Genomic DNA, 22,629 nt, shown 5'->3' on the forward strand with positions numbered 1-22,629 from the left:
ATCCTGAAGGCAGAGTGCTTGGAATCGTGTGAGATGGTGCTCTGGCATGAGCTGAGCCTGTCTGCGGCTTTCGGGATCTATCCCTTAGCCGTTTCCATGATATCGCATACCATATACTCTTAAGTGCATTATAATCCTCGCAGTTATATGCCAACTCTGGTATCGCTTTATCAAAACATGTCGAGTAAGGTGTCATACGAATTGGAATACTAACCCCTTGCCAATTCTGGCGACGGGGTTAGCATTCCACCCTTCTAGAGGGACACGACATGTATGTAGCCTGTAACCCCGGTTAAAGTCAAACAGAGCCTTAGCTCCACAAAATGGATGCTGCCACCGAGACACAAGTCTGCCCTCCTGCTGCTGGGAGTCCTCCCAGAGCAGGAGGCAAGGACAAAGGGTTTCCTGTCAGGGGTGGTGCCAGCACCGTCCCAGACAGGGTTTTGTGTATCCCAGGTAGGCAGGGCTACAGAGGAAGGTGACTGCAAGTGGCACCCCGGTGCTCACTGTGCATATGCCGGCTAGAACCAGTTCCAGGGGCACACCAGCCCCTGAGCTGGGGAAAGCCCGGCTTGGGAGAGGGGTGTAACCACCCCCCTTCCTAGTCCCACCCCTAGGGCAGGACTTAGTCGCGTGCCAGCCCCCTTTTTCAGGATAAAGGTAGGAGCAGGCCCCCTTCCAAATTAGATCAATCTTTGAATCCTGAACCGACCTTCTTCAAGAAGAACTCCAGACTCTACGCAAGATTTTCTCCCTTGTGACTAAGGAGTAGTCACCCTGCAGCAGCAGGCACCAACCAAGCTTCGCGGTTTGTTGCCAGTCTCTCCTTCGGATCAAGACTGCTTCATCACGACGAGAACCGGCTTCCCTGGCACCTCTGACCTCAACCCACATCATCAGCCCAGCTGTGATCCGTGGGTGCGACGAGACCTCGAGGGACCGGCCATCTTCTGAACTGCACGACGCTTGTCCAGCACGACACCCGAGTGACCCTCGACCAAGTGCTTTGGGGTAAGAGAAGCCCCGACCCTGAGCAGCTCCAGCACTGAAGCTCAGCCCCCTTGCATCCACGAGATCTGCGTGGGGCCCTTCTGCTCTTTGCTGCTCACCGCGTTGTCTAGGTCGCTTGCCCGTTGGCTAGTGGCCCCTTCACGACGCTCCACAACGACAAACACTGCTGGTCTGGTTGCTCCAGACTGGCCCTTGCTTCCCTCCATCAGAGAAGTATCCTGGACCCTCCTGGTCCACTCAAGACGCCATTTTAGGTCCACCGCGTGGGCCTTGCATTTGCCAAGACTTGTTGCCCCAATCCTGGGTCCAGCGACGTTGACAGCAAGAACCTTCGTGGGACAGCTCGCACCTCCATCCTGGTCGCCGACAACGCCTCCTGGTCCGAGAGACTGCAGAGCCCAGCAGCGCCCACTCACCTGACTGCGGTGACTTCGCCCGGTGCCATCCTGGTGCCCACTTAATCACTGGCTAGTGATTCAGAACTTAGTCCCCTCTGCTTTCAGGTTTTCTTCTTCCCTGATCCAGGCTTGGATCTCTTCGAACTTTTCTTCACTGGTCGCCTGCCAGAAACTTCTTCTTCAGGCTCCTGGTCCGTCAACGTGGGTTTCCGACGCAACTTGAACCCTATGCAGCCGCAGCCCCTGGGCTAGGTAAATCCTGCACTCCGGTGCCCCAGCATAGTCCAACACTCCAAGTGTTCGGATCCACCCCCGTTTTCGTCCCAGCTAGTCGGGTTCGCCCGAGAACAGTAACTTTGTGAATTCTAGTTTCCATAGACTTTGTCCCGCATCCCGCGTGAGAGTGCACACTCTACACCCGAGTTCCCTAGGCCTCCTGCTAGTAATCTAAAGGTTCAGTAGTCCAGTCCTAGCGATCCCAAAGCCTCTGAGAATCGTTACTTACCTGCTAGTAATTCGCATTCCACTTTTGTAGTATATGGTTTTTCGTGCCCCTCGGGCATTTGTGTAAATTGTGCGACTTAAAGTATTTTCATAAGAGTTTTGTTGTGTGCTTAGCTCCCTGTCTCATAAAGAGCCAGGGTAGTCTTGTTATAAATAAATACACTGTTTATTTTCATAACAACTTGTGTGGTGTCCTTTCACTTGGTGTTCGAGGGGTAATGTGATGGTAAAACAGCTGGCTTAACACGCCCTCTAGAGTCTTAGCCTGCTCGTATCCATGCTACTAGGATAGCTGGTCTATAAGGTTGACTTACAACCAATCATCAATAAGGGTTGTTTGGACTGATATATAGTGATCACTAGAATAGTGAACACTGCACATCAGGCCAACTTCTCACAACTGAGGTATGTTGTTTCGGAGTTTTTAACATGCTCACAAATTGTAGATGCACAGGTGGCTACAGGAGAGCAAGAACCTGCCTCCACAATGTTTGTGATTGAGGTGGTGATGCGACCCCTTATAGTGAGTTTGTATGTAAAGAACGATGGAACATTGTTACAAAGGTATTTTGAGGAATCTGCTGTGCTAGAAGAGGAGCTAGGAAAATAATTTCCTTATAGTTGCAAAATAGATATGTGTGTGTTTGAAACTAATCATTCTTTGCTGTGTCACAAGCTGATTTGCAGCTGATTTGCCCGTCAGTCTGAGATGACTATGGTAATTTCGATTTTCAGACCTAGAATTTTCAGTTGGCAGAGGTTATCCGTGTACCAGTTATTAGTATTCAGGGAGCACAGGAGATGGAAGCCAGCGTAGAATGTCAGCAGGTGCATCCAGCATTGCTTAAGTGAAGACGTCGGCCTGTATCTTGTTCATGTTTCTCAAAAGAAAAGATGACAAATGTCTTTGTGGATCTTAGATTGCGTGTCAAGCTTACTATAATTGAAGAATTTGCAAAGAGACTAGAAGGGTGAGAACTGAATGTAACAATGGAAGGGGAAATAGGAGTAACTGAATTTCATGACCAGGAAGGAATGCAAACTCAGGGATGTGATGGCAGTTATTGTAAACGGGCTGCTGAAAGTACAAAAAAACGAAGATTGCCAAAGCAGATTGTAGCATGATTATAACTGAGATTTACAAACCGTTCCTGGGCTTACTAAGCAACAGGTCAAGGAGCGAATCAGTATAGTTTCTTAACTCGAGGCCCTTGCTGAAGGGCATATGTTAGCAAACTGCTGCAGTAAAAAAAAAAACTATAATCGTCACTGTAGATTAAAACCGAACCCTTTAGCCCTCTCAATCAAGGAGGTCATCGGTGGCTGATGTCAAAATTGACCAAGCATGCCCTTTGCAAAGTCATGCGTTGCACTGCAACGATATGTAGGTAAGAGTGCCCAAACATTCCTCAGGCAGGCACAGAAGCTGCACGACCCTATCACTAGACACTGAAAACTCATCTTGTGGATGAATATCAACCTTTGACACTTGTTCCCAGCTGTGAGTGTTGGGTGGTGGTATTGAGTAGATCAACAAATGAACATTCGGTCCAGTTTCTTGCTCTAGTACTTTTGACGCTGGAGACAGAACCAACATACGACCAGCTACAGTGCTGTAGGAGGCAAGGAGAAGACACTGGCTGTTTCTGCTCCTTTGGCAGGAAAGAAAAGTGATGATGGCTATGTAAGGGAAAATTGGGAGCAACACACACCGGAAGCCAGGAAAGACCAGAAAATAAGTGGAACTGATGAATTAACTGCCCATATGTATTAAAAAAAAAAAACATTTTTCAAAAACATATGTTCGAGGCATGTGTGCTGCTGAATTCATATCTGTGCATAGATCGCCGCCTAGTGTTGGGTCCGGATGATTGCACATTGTTGTCCTGGAAGAGTCTTCGAAGTATCACGAGATAGGTGGCTCCTCCCTTGGACTACAGTGTGCATGGGCATCCTCTCCATCCCCAGATTGTTTTTCTCCGCCATTGGGTTCGGATGTACTTTCCTACTCTCCAAGTTCGGAATCAAGAAAAACTCTTCAAAAGGCCAAAAGGCCTTCGGATCCGTCGGTATTGTTCAAGCGCTCGGTGCCGATACACTTTTACAACTTTGTTGCACTCCGGTCATAGAATCGGGCCGTGAGGCCTTCTCGATACCACGTGGACCGAACGTCGATGGAACGAAGTCCATTTAAGTACTGCCCTCAGTGCAACTCGAAGTTCCCACACACAGACCAGCATCCGGTGTGCAATAAATGCCTATCTCCAGATCACAATGAAGATAGTTGCCTAGCCTGTGCCCAGTTCCGATTGAAAAAGACTATTCGGAATCGACGGGCGGCGAGGCAAGAAATGCAACGGTCGGCACCAGAGCCCGAGAATATCTTCGATGACGAAGAAGATCTAGCGAGCGCCGAAGACTCGGATCAAGACAACAGACAATACTCGGAGCCCGACTCCGAATATTACCCCAAAGGGAAAACTAATCGTCTATCTCGAGGACTATGATCAGGACATCGTAGCAGTTGAAGACGACTCCAATGAAGACAAGGGGCGAACCGGGAGTACACCGCCCCATATAGACACTACACCTCTATCAGAGACTCAGGTCGAGGCATCGCCAGCAGGCCTTAGCCGAGATCAACACCCTCATTCTACAGCCCCGCCATACCGACGGGCTAAGAACATATCAAAAGAGCCCTCTGAGACACATCACACAACATCGGTTCCATCGAAACCGAAACTAATCGACAATACAGTCTTCGGATCGAATTACGTCGAACCGAAGGTAACTAAGCCGAAAGGCGTCGAACCGAAGGCCACAGTACCACTACAACCTTCGAAAACAAAGACTGTTGAGTCGACATCGAAGACCAAAGCAGTCGAGTCGAGCTTGAAGTCGAAGGCCGTCTAGTCAACCTCGAAGCCAAAACACGTCGATTCGACACGAAAACAAAAGCATGGCGAATCGACCCCCAAAAAGCACGTCGAATCGAGCAAATCAGCCTCCGGTATAGACAAGGGGGAAAAAACGGTCGACGACAGCACAAGGCCTACGCCCAAAACTACCGTCGAACCAAAAGCGAAACCGAAGGTGGACGACAGGAAATTGGTCGAGCCGAAGCCCATCGAACAGAAAAAGGGCGTCGACCCGAAACAGCAGGCTCCAAAAAAAAAAACAGACACTGTCGAACCGACAAAACCGCTCGGTCCGAAACAGGTTGTGAAGCCAGCCAAAGACGTTCAACCAACCAAACCTGTTGAAAAACATCCAAAACCGATCCAACCACCTAAAACGGTCGAAGCCACAAAAAGCATCGACCCCAAGGGACAAAAACCAAAGCTTACAGCACCAAAACCAAGGACTGTGGAAGAGGAAATAATTCACCCAGATCCCTCCTCAGAAGACCAGTCAAAACTCTACATTGACCCTAAAACTGGTAAAGTGACTGTTTATACCAAAAAGAAAAGACCTCTACCAACTGAAGACCTTTCCAGGATCCCCCTAAAGAAAAAGAGAGACTGTGCCACCTCTCCTATATTCTTTGAACCTATCGCTCCTGCTATGCCTACTACTCCTTATACCCCAACCTCACCTGCATGCTCTGACTACAACCCTGATGAAGATCAGGACGCAGATGTAGGTTTTGGTTATCCACAAAACCCACTGGCAGAGCCAAACACACAGCCATGGGGTGGAGGAGGAGAACCAGACACTGAAGGGATTCTGCCCATTACAGACCCTGCAGTATACCCCACTAAGCCATCACCCACAGAGGATACAGTAGCATTTAATTCACTACTAGATAGAGCAGCAACCTACCACAATGTAGAGATGCACTCTGATGCTATTGAGGAAGACTTCCTCTTTGATACACTGACGACATCTGAGAGACACGTTAAAACACTCCCAATGTTAAAAGGGGTATTAAAACATGCAAGTGACATCTTTAAGGACACTGCTAGAGCACGTGTCATAAACCCTAGAATTGAGAAAAAATACCGGGCTGCACCTATAGATCCTACATACATCAAAGGGCAGATACCCCTAGATTCCTTAGTGGTATCCAACGCACGGAAGCGTGCAAACTCACAAACTACTGGAGAGGCAGCTCCTCCAGACAAGGAGTTTAAAATCTTTGAGGCATCAGGCAAGAGAGTGGCGGCTCAGGCAGCAAACTCCTGGAGAATAGCCAATACACAGGCCTTGCTGGCCAGATATGATGGGGCGCACTTAGACAGTTTGGAGGACATTCTCCAACACTTACCTGATCCCTACAAACAGCAGGCAGATTAACTTATACAAGAGGGAAAGCTCATCCCCAATGCCTCCATTAAATGTGCCCTAGACGCGGCAGACACAGCTGCCAGATCCATCAATACAAGCGTGCTGCTAAGGCGCCACGCATGGCTACCTATATCGGGCTTTAAGAACGAAGTACAATCTACAATTCTTAATCAGCCAATCAACCCAGACTTTTTATTTGGTCCAGCAGTTGATTCAATTCTGGACAAAATGAAAAAGGATGCAGAAACTGCAAAGTCGATGGGAGCTCTTCAGTCCCAACAACACCGTGGCTCCTTTCGTCGCTCCAATTATAGGAGCACGAGGAACATCACAGCAATCCTCCAACTATAGAGGAAACAATACCAAGGAAAGAGGTCGTGGAGGCAATATAAATAGATCCTCCACTAACACAAAGCAGTGACTTCTTGGCACTACCCCCAGACCACATAACACCAGTCGGGGGAAGAATACATCAATTTCTGCCAGTCTGGTTAAATATCACCACAGACAAGTGGGTCAGGCAAATTATCCAACATGGCTATTGCCTAGAGCTACCTCCACTCCACCCAACATACCACCGTGCACCGTCCTATGTCACAGGAACATATAACGCTACTTCAGCAAGAGGTCATCAGTATGCTGCAAAAGGGGGCCATAGAACCAGTCCCACTGCAACATCAGGGAACAGGAGTATATTCCCTATACTTCCTAATTCCAAAGAAGGGCGGGTCTCTCATGTACATTTTGTCAGAGCATTTTCACATGCTCACTCTCCAGCAAGTCTTACCATTACTTCGCCAGGGAGACTTCCTAGCAACCTTAAACCTCAAAGATGCATACTTTCATATACCAATACACCCTGCTCACAGAAAGTATTTGAGGTTCACCATTCAAGGACAACACTACCAGTTCAAGGTCCTACCATTTGGGGTGACAACAGCTCCAAGGGTGTTCACCAAATGTCTCGCTACAGTGGCAGCACATCTCAGAAGGCAACACATCCATGTGTACCCTTATCTGGACGACTGGCTAATACACGCGCCAACAGCCCAGCAATGTGCCGACCACATGTCAAAGACCATACACCTACTGCACAGTTTAGGATTCTCACTAAACTACCCAAAGTCACATCTACAACCCTCCCACGTCCAACAGTACCTGGGAGCAACAATAGATACACTGGCAGCAAAAGCATATCCCAACACAGCACGGGTCCAGGGAATACAAATGCTGATACAAAACTTCAGACCCCAACACTCACTACCAGCTCGGGTGTTTATGCAGCTAATAGGCATGATGGCCTCCTGCATATTCATAGTCCCTCACGCCAGACTACATATGCGTCTGCTACAAGAATGCCTAGCAAGGCAGTGGAACCAGGCTCACGGGCAATTAAAAGACCTAGTGTTGGTGACCAGTCGGGCATACAACTCTCTGCATTGGTGGAATCCACACAACCTTTGCAAGGGACGACTGTTCCAAGAGCCTGTCCCACAAATAGTCCTAACCGCAGACGCATCCCAAGTAGGATGGGGAGCCCATGTCCTGCACTACACAGTACAGGGACTCTGGACTGTACAGCAAAAGAAAATGCATATCAACCTTCTGGAGTTGATGGCCATCTTTCTAGCCTTAAAAGCTTTCAAGACACACTTATGCAACAAAGCGGTGTTGATCCGGACGGACAACATGCTAGCTATATATTACATTCAAAAACAGGGAGGAACACACTCGCCACAGCTGCCGCACCTAGCTCAAGCAATGTGGAAATGGGCCATTCAGAGGAACATGTTTCTCATGGCAGAGCACCTCCCAGGCAAGGACAATCAAGTAGCCGACCTGCTCAGCAGGCACAGCCAACAGATGCACGAATGGGAAATTCACCCCAAAGTGCTCCAACCATTCTTCCGGAAGTGGGGACACCCGGAAATAGACCTGCTTGCCACAAGCGAAAACGCAAAATGCCAGTACTTTGCCGCCAGGTTCCCACATCCACAGTCGCTGGGCAATGCGATATGGATGAACTGGTCAGGCAAATTTGCGTACGCTTTTCCCCCAGCTTCATTAATACCACTAGTGGCACGCAAAATGCGCCAACATTCTCTAACGCTAATCCTAGTTGCTCCCACGTGGGCGAGGCAACCATGGTACACCACGTTCCTAGAACTGTCAGTGGTGCCTCATCAAAGACTGCGACTCACACCCAGTCTTCTAACTCAGAGCCATGGAGAAATCCAACACCCAGATCCGCAACAGCTGAACCTGGCGATCTGGCTCCTGAAATCCTAGAGTTCGAATACCTCAACTTGCCTCCCGATTGCATGAATATTATCAAAGAGGCAAGAAAACCCACTACCAGAGCATGTTATGCAGCGAAGTGGAAACGTTTTGTTATTTACTGTAATAACAATGACATTAACCCACTTGATGCTTCCACTCAAAACATCATTTGCTACCTATTGCACCTACAACGTTGCAAGTTAGCCTATTCATCCATCAGGATACATCTAGCTGCGTTAGCAGCATATCTGCAAAACAGGCAACACCTTTCACTATTTAGGGTGCCAGCAATTAAAGCCTTTATGGAAGGACTTGAACGCGTAATTCCTCCAAGGCACCCACCTTCACCAGTCTGGAATCTAAACGTTGTTTTAACCAGACTAATGGGACCACCTTTTGAACCACTACACTCATGCGAAATACAATTTCTTACTTGGAAGGTGGCTTTCCTCATTGCCATTACTTCGCTTCGAAGAGTTAGCGAGCTGCAAGCCCTAACTATTCAAGAGCCATTCATTCAAGTACATGCAAATAGAGTAGTTATTAGAACAAACCCTAAATTCATGCCAAAGGTGGTATCCCATTTCCATATAAATCAAACTATAGAACTGCCAGTGTTCTTTCAGAACCCACAAACAGTAGCCGAGAGGGCCTTGCATACCCTAGATGTCAAGAGAGCTCTGCTATATTACATAGACAGAACTAAGACATTTCGAAAAACAAAACAATTGTTTGTTGCCTTCTCACAACAACACAAGGGTAACCCTATTTCAAAATCATGTATAGCCAGATGGATAGTTAAGTGCATCCAGATATGTTATTTAAAAGCAAAACGCACCTTAACAGTCCCCCCTAGGGCGCACTCCACATGCAAGATAGGGGCATCCATGGCTTTCCTGGGAAACATTCCTTTACACAAGATTTGTAAAGCAGCCACATGGTCAACCACACACACATTTACAAAACACTATTGTGTAGATGTACATTCCAAACAGCAAGCTGCTGTTCTCAAAACTCTTTTCCAGACTGCTGCAGCTGACACAGGTAGCCACCGCTAAGGGAGATACTGCTATACATTCTATGCACAGATATGAATTCAGAAGCCCACATGCCTCGAACAGAATATACTACTTACCAGTATGCATCTGTTCTTGGCATGTAGGGCTGCTGACATTCATATCGCCCACCCGCCTCCCCGGTGACTGTCGCAGCTGTAGCATTCACTCTTTGCATGGACATCTCTTACTGTACTATACTCCATCTCTGCCACAATGGCGAAAAACAATCTGGGGATGGAGAGGATGCCCATGCGCACTGTAGTCGAAGGGAGGAGCCACCTATCTCGTGATATTTCGAAGACTCTTCCAGGACAACAATGTGCAATCATCCGGACCCAACACTAGGCGGCGATCTATGCACAGATATGAATGTCAGCAGCCCTACATGCCAAGAACAGATGCATACTGGTAAGTAGCATATTCCTTTTTGAATTGATAAAACCATAGACGTTTGATTTTTTTGCTAACATATAATTTATTGTGATGTTCCATACGTATGTGTTTGTGGTTTCTCATTAGGAAAATGCCTGCTGTGCAGGTTCATGCATGCACAGCAGCATTTTGGAATGGCTTAGATTGGTCAGTGGTTATGCCATCATTCAGCAAGCATAGACTAAGCCAAAAATATAAGTGAGCCGTGTTTTTGGTGTGGGGATCAAGTCTGGACAACTTCCTGCACTTGGGTACAGGGGCAGAACAATGAGACAGTGAGAGGGGACCACATCACAACAGAACGGTTACCAAAGGCCGTATCGTTATAATCCAAAGTAACTTTCTACAAAATGGCGTGGCCTTAAGGACCACCCATCCAGGCAATGGCAATTAAAAAAAATTGTTACAAAAGCAACAGTTGATTCCATAAAAGGGTTGCAGGCTGCAGTAGTCAACCCTTTCACAAATCTAAGGAAGCCGCTCTTCTAAGCAAAGATGGAAGATTTTGTGTTGGGGGTTTTCCAGCAAGGGAAAGTCATAAGGCCTTAATTATAATTCAGCATGAACATGGCAAACCATACTTTCTGTGATTAGTGGTGCTAGAAGAATTGGGTCAAACCTGGTTCTTTATAATAGCATTTCGAAACTTCATGCAAGATTGTGACTTTTTCTATTGATTAACTGGTTGCTTTGATGGAACAATTGACAGTCCTTTTAAGCAACTTTTCTGGTATATTACATTCTCTCCTGTGTATTTTACATGGTGTTCCGTCCTCATCATTGTTATTCGATTTTCTGTTTGAATATGTTCAAATAATTCTGAAGCTTGTGACATGCGAGTAGAGGAGCTACCACTGAAGACCACAGGTTTTAAACGGTGTCACGTATGTCCTAAGCAGATGTTGGTCACGGATCTGACCAATAGTGTGTTCCCTTTTGCATGTGCTAGCCATCAGTAAGCAGGAGTCAAAGACTGTTGTATCCCGGTGGGGACACTAGCTCATGCCCAGCCGGGCTGCTCCACAACTGCCCCCTAACAATAATCACTGGTGGCTAGTGGGGTGGATCCAAGCTTGGGGGTTCGCCCTCTGAGCGGATTCTCCAGAGCTCCACTAGAAAGAGACAGCGCTGGCAGGGGGCAGTGTTTCCCTTCCAACATTGCTGTTGATCTGATTTTGGGGACAGGGTTATGGCCCTGGCACGGATTAAAAGTGAAAGCAGCCTACGCCATTGGCTCGCAATTTGCTCCTCTACTCGTGCACTCTTGGTAGTGCCCATATTCCTTTCGAACCAGAGCAGGCAAAGTGTCTTCATGGTTCTCAATCCTTTTCCCAGTATGCCATGTACAAGAGTCTGCCTATGTGAGTGCAGGGTGAGTTGTGTACCTGTGAGAGTGCACTTTACAGCACCTTCAAGCCAGAATCATTAGCATTTCCAACGACTGTTATTTGAGCAGTGGGTGACACTCTGCTCCTTGTACACACTAGTCCTGTGGATCTGGTCTAAATCGATTTACTTTCTAGCTCTCAGTCTCACATTGTTGATTCAGTGTCATTGCACCATCTGCAAATAAACGCCACATCATGCGACTCTTGTGTAAAAAAATTAAAATCACAAGCGACCTTGCATTTTTTAAAGTGCCCGTCCTTCTAGCGCACAGTGTCAAATGAGATCAAAGCATAGAACGTAAACTTCAAGCCATGCGCATTACAGGGGTTGTAACTATTTTTATATTTCATTTATCTAAGCATGGCAGCTGGGAAAACCTCTTTCGAATTGCATAAAATGGAAACGCATCACAATTATGATGAAAAGACGTACATGATTTAGGGTGCACAGCCGCTAAAACCCCCCATCATGTGGCCCCTTTAGGTAGTTCTGGCTTTTTAGCCTACAAAACCTTTCATTCTGGGCCTTTTAGTTCTCTTTCCCAATTCTGCATCACAGCTAGCAAAGTGCGGCTGGCACTTATGATACCAGGGCATTTAGCAGCAATGATGCTCACTACATGAGGGTCTTACACACCACAGCTTCGCCCTGAATGGTAAGATGAAAAAAAGACGTTTCTTACATTAAATTTTGCGGTCATTAACCGTCACCATAAATACATTTGTCAACTCATTATTGGCAAAGTTAATATGATTCCATTGATAAGGTGCATCTTAGAAAACCAGTTACTGATACAATAAAGGATTACATGCATGAGTAGCTTATCCAGTCCAGATTTATTCTTTGCATTGTGGAATTTGTAGCCCGGGTTTCTAATGGGTCAAAGAGGAATATAAGACACTGGACTGGAGTAGCCAATCCTGCGTGGTCCTAAGAAAGGTAAGAGCTCTGCTAATACAGATGATTTCCCAACCTCAGAAATATTAAAGATGCTGACCTGCCGATCATAGACAAATCTGAGAAGGTAGTGCAATGCTGCATGAGCTACAAGGATTGACAGAAAATATTAAAAAGGGATAACTCTTTTAATCACTCTAGAGAGGAATGGGCAATATCTCTTGGAGTTGATTATGTTCAAAATGACATTTTTCCAGTTTAGTCATGAAGCCTTTAGTTGTGCCAACAAAGCCTATGTGATTGGTTACTTTGTATTAGTGTCTGCTTACTAACATATTCATACCTGGGAAGCAATAGCTTGCAGAAACCAAATACATCCAAAATGTGCGGGCTGTGGTAGCCAATTTCAGAAAATAGAGTTTAGGTGGCGCGTACGCATCTTCCCTGCAACACCTGGTAGTTCTGAGATCCAATGACGAAAATGAAATATTTAAAAAAAAAGTTTTTAACACATCACATTAAAGCTTGAACTAGACACACCTAAACACAGACGATGTTGGCAAGCATGCGTTTGACTGCATTTTTTTAATGGGATAGCTGAACATAACTGTAATTTTTGAATTGTTAAATATGTTTAGAGCTGCCACTTTTATAGAATAATTGTGAAAAATATTTGTAATTCATGGGGCTCGAAGGGCAATTTTTTTTTCTTCACATGGGGGTTGCCCTACTGAAAAGTTTGAAGACCATGGCTCCTAGGGTAACTAGAGTATCGAGGGCTTACTCTGGGAGTGCATTGGGCTAGAAACTCCGAACACAGCATGTCCAACATTAATGTAAGCAGCCTACTGCTTTTCATATAGTTCCTAAATTCCTTCTTATTGATTTTGTTGGTGAATTCACAATGTAAAACCGCTTTCTATTATATTTCGATCATAGTTCAAAATATAAAATTTCTTCCTAACAAAATGTTTACAATATGAAACCCCATGATTTTGCCAGCGTTCACAGTACAAAACCAGTTCCTATTGAATTTGTCAAATAGTTTAAAATTAAAATATTCTCTCTATTAAGGGTGGACTGAATTTGCGCAGTCGCGCTACGCAAAGCTCCACGAAACGGTAAAGAATCTCCGTGAGCATGCAAAAGATCCGCGAACACGCGGAATTTCTTGTTCTGCCCGTTCGCAATGCTTTTTTCCTGTTCGCGAACGCTGTTTGTGTGCTCGGTGAGAAATATCTTGCAAACACGCATTTTGAAAGCGCAAACAAGCAAAAAATTCTGCGGAGCCGGGGATCGCTGATTTTTTGGCAATTCCGCATTCTCAGCGGAACGCAAAATTACCCAAATTCCGCAAGCGGAACAGAATTTACCGCCCAGGCCTACTCTCTATGGAGTTTTACTTGGAAGTCACAATTTAACACCCCTTCTTATTGTCTTTGTCTGAGAGATCATACCATAGAACGCTATACTGTTGCATTTGTCAGAGATCACTCTGTAAACCCTCATCCAATTGCATATGTTTGAAGGTTCACAATATAAAGCCTCCTTGTATGCTTTTAGGAAAGCGGTTCATTGTAAATCCCCCTTCCTATATTTGTCCAAGTTCACAATGTAAAACTTCTCCTTCTGTATTGGTCACAGAGTTACACCATGCACAGCTTTTTACTACTTTTTTTTTCCAGAGTTTTTTATAGCGCGAACTTGATCCGAAGGTATCGGATCGCTTTACATAGCACCAGTTGCGTTACATGAGGAAAAATTAATTTTTGTTAGGCACAGGGAGATTAAGTGATTTGCCCAGCATCACAGGATGTTCAGCCTCATTGCCGAGACTCGAACCCGGTTCCCCAGATTCAAGGTCGACCACCCTAGCCGTTAGGCCAACTCCTCTCCTCAAGTGGAGCCAGAGCCCCTCTCTCAGTAGTGCTTCTTAAAGCACTTTTTTCCTGTTGGTCATATGGGCAGTGTGCAATCTAGCCAGAGGTTAAAAAAAAAATACAAATACACTAACAGTTGGCTGTAACATATGGAGTATCCTTAGCTACAAAGGTCTGGGCTCGGCTAACCCACATGTGTGCTGCTGTCGGCCTGAGAATCCAGATTGAGGACTTTGTAGGTCTCTGGTGGTCACACTACAGCCAATGGCTCACCCACATGCGAATCAGTCCAAAGTGACACCAACATGGCCGAAGGTCCTTCTAATCCTCTATTCACCTGCAGATATGCACAATCTCTGCTTGGTGACGCTGCTTCACTTACCTGCGTGAGACTGACCGACAGTGCAAAGGGCGGGGCACTCGTCTTCGGCTTTTTGGCAAACTTAAGAGTCCGTATTTAAAGGGCACACTGTTAGTTAACTGCTGAGCTATGTGAAAAATCGACCAACATGCAGTGATGCAGTATTTTATTTAAAATGAGTGAGCCTAACTCTTGATGCTTGGCACATGGCTGGATCTGTAGGGCCAAAAATAAAAACATTGTTTTAAAAACTTTCAGCAAGATGTTAGGAATGCCAGTCCCGGTCTTTACATTTAATTCTCAGTGTTGAAAATGTCGGCCCGGAGATCTGTAAAAGCGATCTCTTCTTTCCATTTACTGCTCTTTTACAGATTTTCTTCTACAGAGTTTTTGCTCTTTCGCAGATTTCAAGGCTGATGAGGCTTACTGCCTGCTGCTGGAGCTTTTGCATTGGTTCAAGAATGACTTCTTCCAGTGGGTGGACAGCCTACCTTGCATACGGTGTGGGGGGCAGACGCAGACCAGGGAAGCTTTGACCCCATCTGCTGAAGACCTGAGATGGGGAGCCACACGAGTCGAAAATCACTACTGCGATACCTGCAAGTTCAGCACCAGGTTTCCCAGGTAAATAGAAGCTTCTGCACTGAAGCACTCTGTCTTTGTGTTGACCCCTTGAATTATCATCTTGACTGGAGTTCTTCTCACACTTGGTAAATGTGTGGCACTGATTCTAACAAGGTGACGCTATTGCCATGGTGTGTATGTAAGCAATATTGTCTTTGGGTGAATGCACATCAAGGTAGTCATTCACCCAAGCAAAATGGAGGATTTACATTGGGGATCCATGGGCCTAACCATTTTTGCCAATGCCCTAAGCTTTAGCTTCTTTTTTTTCAATGTATTTTTTTTAGAGTATTTATGGAAACTGGCCTCACCGGTCAGTGAAGTGTCGTACCGAGCAATAGTGACATGTGACTTAAATTGTATTAAGAGAGATGCTGTGGAGGTAGAGTCTGAAACGTTTAGAATCCACATTGTTTTTTTGTAAGTGGGATCTGTCTTTAGGTGTGATGGAGATTGGGGCAGTTTGCGCAGGGGGTATTCTTCTAATTCTTAAAAAAAGAATAACATTTTGTTGTTTAATTTGTTTTGTTTGTTGTTTTTGGTGTACGTGGAGAAGAGTGGCCTACGTGTATGTTCTTTGATTCTGTCTCATTTCAAGTTTAACAATGCTGCAAGTGCTGCAATTGCTGCCCTACATGTAGATTTTACGTCCTAGCCGGTGTTATGTTATGGTAATATGACTTATATAGCGCATGAGTCGCCCCCCAAAGTCACATCTCGGCGCTAAGTAAAGGTACAGTCAAACACAGAACACCATCCATAAAACAGCACTGTTTTAGGCATTTTCCTAAAACTGGCAGTCATAAGTTCGGACATGGAGTAGCAGATTGTTCAAGTAAAACTGTGCCAAGTATGAAAAAGACCTCCATCCCCACCCCCCTACATCTCATCAAGCAAATTCAGCGACCGGACAGTAGAGCTTTGTCTTTAGAACGTAAGCTCCTGGTAGGGCAGTAGAGTTTAAGTTTCTGGACTAAGTAAGCAGGACCTTTGCCCATGAGGGATTTATAGGTCAGACAGCAGATAAAAAAAAAAGCCTTTTCTTAATGGGTAGCTACCTTTTCTTAATGGGTAACTAATGTAGTGATCTTAATAAAGGTTCAGAGGCGGGGTCGGCAGGAAGATTGGAAATAAACTGGGTGGCCGTGTTTTGGACCACTTGCATTTTCGCTAATAAAGTCTCATTTTCCACAGCAAGCAAGGCATTGACTTCACATTTACAAATAATCAGGGCCTGGACTAAAGTTTTCCTGTATGAGGGTGGAAGAAAAGGGAAAGCCTTCTTCAGCAAACACAATTTGTAAAAACAGTTGTTGCTAATTGCAGCAACATGGTCTTTCACAGAAAGTGGCAGATCAGTTTTTATGCGAAGGTTTTTGACCACCTGCTTAGGTGAGGGGGGCCTAGCCAAGATTGGACGGCCACCAATCTCGAGTCTAGAATATTTGGGCTTTGCGGAATAAGATGCTCGAGGCCCACCTTAATCACCATCTCAGCGCCTTCCTGGATAAAGCTAGCCTGCTAGATTCCTCTCAGCATGGCTTTCGGAAGGTGCATAGCACAGAGTCAGCCCTTACAGTGGTGGTCAATAACATCCGCGCTAAGGTCGACAGTGGTCAGACCACCTTTCTGATCCTGCTCGACCTTACAGCCGCCTTTGACACCCTGTCTCCCACCATTCTGGCTTCCCGTCTTGGTGAGATGGGAGTGGATGGGTCGGCTCTGAGCCTCCTGACATCTTTCCTCAACCAGCGTTACCAAAGGGTCAAACTGGGCGACTTCCTCTCTTCCGCCAAGCCTCTGCAGTGTGGGGTCCCTCAGGGCTCATCTTTGAGCCCTACACTCTTCAACATATATGTGGCCCCACTTGCCAGACTTGGAAGATCCTTCAGTTTGGAAGTATTGTCGTACGCTGACGACACCCAGATTTTGGTCTCCCTCTCTCAATCTGTGGAGAACACGGCCTCAAACTTCAGGAACTGCATGGAAGCAGTGGCAGGCTGGATGACCTCAAACTTCCTCAAATTAAATGGGGAAAAGACCGAGGTCCTTATCTTTGGAGGTAAACAAGATGTCTGGTCGGCTGACTGGTGGCCTCCTGCCCTTGGATTGTGTCCCAAGCCCTCTCTAGTCGCCCGTAATCTAGGTGTTATTCTCGACACCACACTTACTTTTGACAAGCAAGTAAACAGAACTGTCTCCACCTGTTGTGGCATCTTAAGGATCCTGAGAAAACTTACTCACTATCTTTCCCCGGACGCTCAGAAACAAGTCTCGGTGGCTCTCATCTCTCCTCGCCTGGACTATTGTAACGCCCTCTATTTAGGTATGAGTAAAAAGCTGGTCCATCGTTTACAAGTAGTCCAGAATGCAGCAGCAAGGTTTGTTGTTGATGCCCCCAGACGTTCTTCAGGATCCTTGATTAGAAAAAACCTTCACTGGCTTCCTGTGCAGGCCAGGATAAATTTCAAGGTACTAGTTCTTACCTCCCGTGCTCTCCACGGATCTGGTGCAGAAGACATTAGGTCTCTTGTGTCCTTTTACACCCCTGGCAGGGCCCTGCGCTCTGCCAACAAAAACCTTCTGTCTGTCCCCCGAACCATCAAGGCCAAATGGGAAGGGAAGGCCTTTTTCTCCCTTGCCCCGAAACTTTGGAACCTACTTCCAGCTGAACTTAAGTGCCAGGCGTCCCTTGCTCTTTTCCACAAAGGTCTAAAAACTTGGCTTTTCGCAGAAGCCTACCTGTAACTCGTCATCGGCTCTCACCCTTCACTCAGCTGTTTCCATCTGATGCGCCTTGATGCCCCCGGGCAAAGTTGCGCAATACAAATCCCCCATTCATTCATTCATTCATTCATTCATTCAATAACATAATCTGTTTTGTCGTCATGTAATGTAGGCAGTTGGCAGCCATCCAAACTGCTATGGCCTTCATTCCATTGGAAAACTGCCTCTAATTGTTATCAAAGAAGATCATCAACTGTGTATCATCAGCATATGATATAATATCGAAACCAAAGGATCTGGCTATGGAAGCAAGGGGGCTATAGAGTTTAAACAAGAGCCCTGTGGCACTCCCTTACCAATTAAAGTACAAGACTTAAAGGTGACTTACGATTTGTCTGCGTTCTGTTAAGGGACTCTTGAAACCACTACAAGGCACACCCAGAAATGGCAATCTCATACCTCCGTGAATGAAACACAGTATCAAAGGCAGAAGATAGGTCTAATAATACTATCATGGCCAGGGTCTACTAATACTAGCATGGTAGGGGTTCCTTTGTCTAGAGAAAGTTGAATGATGTCCATGAATGCAACCATGGCAGTCTCCGTACTATGAGCTGCCCCAAACATCGATTTAGATGGCCGAGATTCGTATTGGCTTCTAAGTAGGCTGAAAGTTGTGTATTTATTAGACCCTCCAGAGATTTACCTAAAAGTGTTAGTCATGAGTGTCCACACCCTACCAGAGATGTTGTTCATAAACTCAAGTGTTGATTATATACCAAATAGCCAGGATGTAATATGATGGTCCTCTCCTGTCTCCCTTTGAGGTCGTGGCAGCATTTAAAGCCAGTCACTGAGAGGAGCAGAAATTTCGCAAATATTGGAATGGAGCTGGTGCTTTCCAGCCAATTGCAGTGAGATACAAAATATTTCCAAATCTACTGTTTGTTATGAGGACCTTGAGCTACAGGAAGGAACCAGGCATTTTGCTGAAACATTAGGGTACTCGCAGTACTTCAACATGCGACTTCTTTGAGTGGTGCCGCAGAATTGCTTCCGGGGTTATACTTTTTTTTTTTTTTTAAACAAAAGTAACAACCAACTGCCACGCACAGCCTATGGCCATGGACTGCTGAGTGTTGGCCACATTTGGTGTGATTCTGTTTAGCGTTTTTTGTATTGTTTAACTTTCAAATTGCATGAGGAAAATATTGTTTTTTTGCGTCTGCCCAGCGTTTCACTGATGTAACTGTTCATGCTGTGCGCTGATGGAACTGGCAAATTAAAGTCTCTTTACCTGCACCGGGCATGTGTCGGCCCCTTCTGTTCTGGGAGAAGTGGTTTGACTCTGATTTTTGTTTATATAGATAGATAGATATATATATATATATATATATATAGATATATATATATATATATATATATATATATATATATATATATATATATATATATATATATATATATATATATATCCAGTATTGGGGTATCTTTCATAGATTCACATGCCTGAATCATTCCCCGTCGTCGAGGCGGGAGTCCCACGGTAAATAAAAAAGCAGTGCCAAAAGCACTTTATAGTAGTAGGCCCTAGAAAAGGCCTGAGGCCTAAATTATAGTAGCCTATCTACATCATTATGCTAAAAAGACCAAAGTCTTTGCTCCAACCAATCAGCTTACAGCACCCTCTAAAACCCCCCCTGCAGAGCCAGCTCTCCTCAGATTTTCACCGCACGTCGTGTGGAAGGGAGTCTCCCTGAGTCTTGACTCGGTTTTTTCTTCAGAGCTTCTAGATGTCTGATAAGAAGGCCTTGTTTAGACCTTGCAGAACCTGTGAGAAGAAGAGGGTCCATGTGGATGACCAGCACAAGGACTGTATTTATTGCCTTTATCCCAAACATGAGGCAAAAACTGCAAGATCTGCCGTACCTTCCCTTCTAAGACCTTAAGGGATAGGGAGGCCAGAGTCCTTTTGTGGCTTAAATCCTCTTCCACGGATGATGATGATGAGACCTCGCCCTCTTGCTAGCGGTAGAAGCTTTAAGAGGATAAGACAAGTGAGGGGAGAAAGCATGCTAAAACCTCCCACTCCACTTCAGGCTCTTCAGAGATCCCAACATTCTGTCTCTGGAGCCTCAGCCACCAACGATCCTTCAAAGAAAACTGTGAGTAAGAGTTCTTCCGTCTCTTCACCAGTGACTACTGTTTCTACTTCGACCTCCTCTTCTATGGCTATGATATCCACTACATCTATTACTACACCTATTGTGTCTACAAAGATTTGTATTGTGGCAAAAAACTCTCGTAGACGACTCGTCGACGCAGACATCATCGTCAACGAAGCCTTCGTCGTCTAAAAAGAGCCCGTCGACGAAGTCATCGACGCCATCGACGAAGTCATCGACGCCACCGTTGACGACTGTCTCGTCGACGAAGAAAGCACAGTCGACGACGAGCCCACCCAGCTGATCCTCTCCCTCCCCAACTACCCCGCCACCGCCAGAGCCAACCTACACGAAGGGATGAAAGTCGTAGCCGAGTGGATGACGAACAGCCGCCTGAAACTGAACTCAGACAAGACGGAAGTTCTCATCCTGGGCTCCTCACCCTCCGCCTGGGACGACTCCTGGTGGCCCCCCGCCCTGAGCAGCGCACCCAAACCCACAGACCACGCACGCAACCTGGGATTCATCTTGGACTCCTCCCTCTCCATGACCAGACAAGTCCACGCCGTCTCCTCGTCATGCTTCAACATCCTGCGCATGCTACGTAAGATCTTCCGTTGGATCCCCACCGAGACCAGGAAGGCGGTCACCCAGGCCCTCGTCACTAGCCGACTGGACTACGGCAACGCCCTCTACGCCGGAACCACCGCCAAGCTCCAGAAGAGACTCCAGCGGATCCAGAACGCTTCAGCAAGACTCCTCCTCGACATCCCCTGACACAGCCACATCTCCGGACACCTGAGAGACCTGCACTGGCTCCCGGTCAACAAGAGAATCACCTTTCGCCTTCTCACCCACGCACACAAAGCCCTACACAACCAAAGATACCTCAACAGCCGCCTCAACTTCTACACTCCCACTCGTCAGCTTCGATCGTTCAGCCACGCCCTCGCCGCCGTCCCCCGCATCCGAAGAGCCACCACAGGAGGTAGGTCCTTCTCCTACCTGGCCGCCAAGACCTGGAACTTCCTCCCGACCCACCTCAACCTGACCCAAGACCACCTCGCCATCAGGAAGCAGCTCAAGACCTGGTTGTTCGAGCAGTAGCGGACCCCCCCTCCCCAAGCGCCTTGAGACCCTCCGGGTGAGTAGTGCGCTATACAAATGTCTTGATTGATTGATAGTTACTCCGTCGACGGTGGCTCAATCGACGTCGAATCCATCGACGATGGTCCCGTCGACGGCGAGCCCATCCACGACGGCCCCGTCGACGGTAAGACCATCGACGACGATTCCTTCGTCGTCGACCTAGTCGACGACGGCATCTTTTCAGCGGGCGGATGCACCTTTGTCACCGGTGCCATCAAAACTGATGGAATCAACTTTGCTGAAGCCTATTACTGGGAATCAGGCTTTTTGTACGCCAATTTCAACAAAGAACTTTCAACTCGTGTCTTACAAGAGACAACAAGGTTCATATATATCGCCACTTATGCCCTCTCCTCTTCTAGAATCTTACTCCGATGATGAAGAGGATGATTTTGAGGACGATGAGAATGAAGATGCTTTTGGTGTGGCGCGTCACCCACCTGAACTCCTCATCAAGTGTCAGGATGATGATGAAGACGAATCTTATACTGAGCACTACTACCAGGAGGATATTGTGCCTTGGAACACCAGAGACTGCCTAGGGTCTCAGAAGTCACTCATTTACCACCTACTTTGATACAAGACTTACAGGCTATGCTTGCGGATTGTAAGCAACGCTTTCCGCCACAAAGGCCTCAACCTAGTACTACTGTTCCTCCGCCTCAAAATCCGCCACTTTCACCAGTTGTGGAACCCCCGCCACCGGAATTGCCTCCGCAAACTCCGGACACGTCATCAGAAGAGGAAGTAGAAGACGGAGAGTTGCCTAACGTATCTTCATCAGACCCATGGGATGAATACGTTATCCCCATGCCATCCCCTCCGACTCCTCAGCCTTCAGATTCACCGCCTGACGATGTAGGTGGGTTTCACAACCTGATGCAGAGAGCATCAAACAGATTTAAACTCCCGGTGACAGTGGAACAAACGGAGTGTTTTCTCCATGATTTTAAAGAAGAAACAAGGAAGGTGTCTAGAGCCATTCCTATCATTGACTATATTTGGAAGGAGGGCATAAAGATAATGAAAAACCCTGCATCTGTGCCTGCTGTGTTGCCAAGAATTGAAAAGAAGTACCGTGCTCCGCTCACTAGTCCGGCGTGCCTTATTGGTCATCCACGCCCGGATTCAGTAATCTCTCAGGCTGCACAACAAAGGTCAAAGATCCCAGCAACCCCTATTTCTACACCACCTGATAAAGAGGGGAGACGCTTAGACCTTATTGGGAAAAAGTTTTCCACCATGGCTGCAGCATCCATCAGAGCGGCAAATTCGTTGGCGATTATAGGGCGCTATGATCGCCAAATGTGGTCCGAAATGGCTGGTTTCATAGAGCTGATCCCGGAGGACAAGAGACAGGAAGCCCGAAAAGTTCTTATGGAAGGAGAACGCGCAGCGGAGGAATCCATCGACTGCGCACTAGATATTGCGAACACAAATTTTAGACCGTTAGCAGGAGCAGCTGTC

The 22,629-nt window shown here is 46.5% G+C and overlaps 1 protein-coding gene across 2 annotated transcripts in view; it reads left to right on the plus strand.

Annotated features, from left to right (window-relative positions):
* Positions 1 to 22,629, plus strand: part of NGLY1 (N-glycanase 1) — a 213,168-nt gene that overhangs the window by 93,672 nt on the left and 96,867 nt on the right. For both annotated transcript variants that reach the window (XM_078663965.1, XM_078663966.1), the window contains exon 5: positions 14,902 to 15,121. In XM_078663965.1, coding sequence (XP_078520091.1) covers positions 14,902 to 15,121 — 220 coding nt within the window. The remainder of the gene's footprint in view (positions 1 to 14,901; positions 15,122 to 22,629) is intronic.

The sequence above is a fragment of the Lissotriton helveticus genome, chromosome 10 (assembly GCF_964261635.1).
Source record: "Lissotriton helveticus chromosome 10, aLisHel1.1, whole genome shotgun sequence".
Lineage (NCBI taxonomy): Eukaryota > Metazoa > Chordata > Amphibia > Caudata > Salamandridae > Lissotriton > Lissotriton helveticus.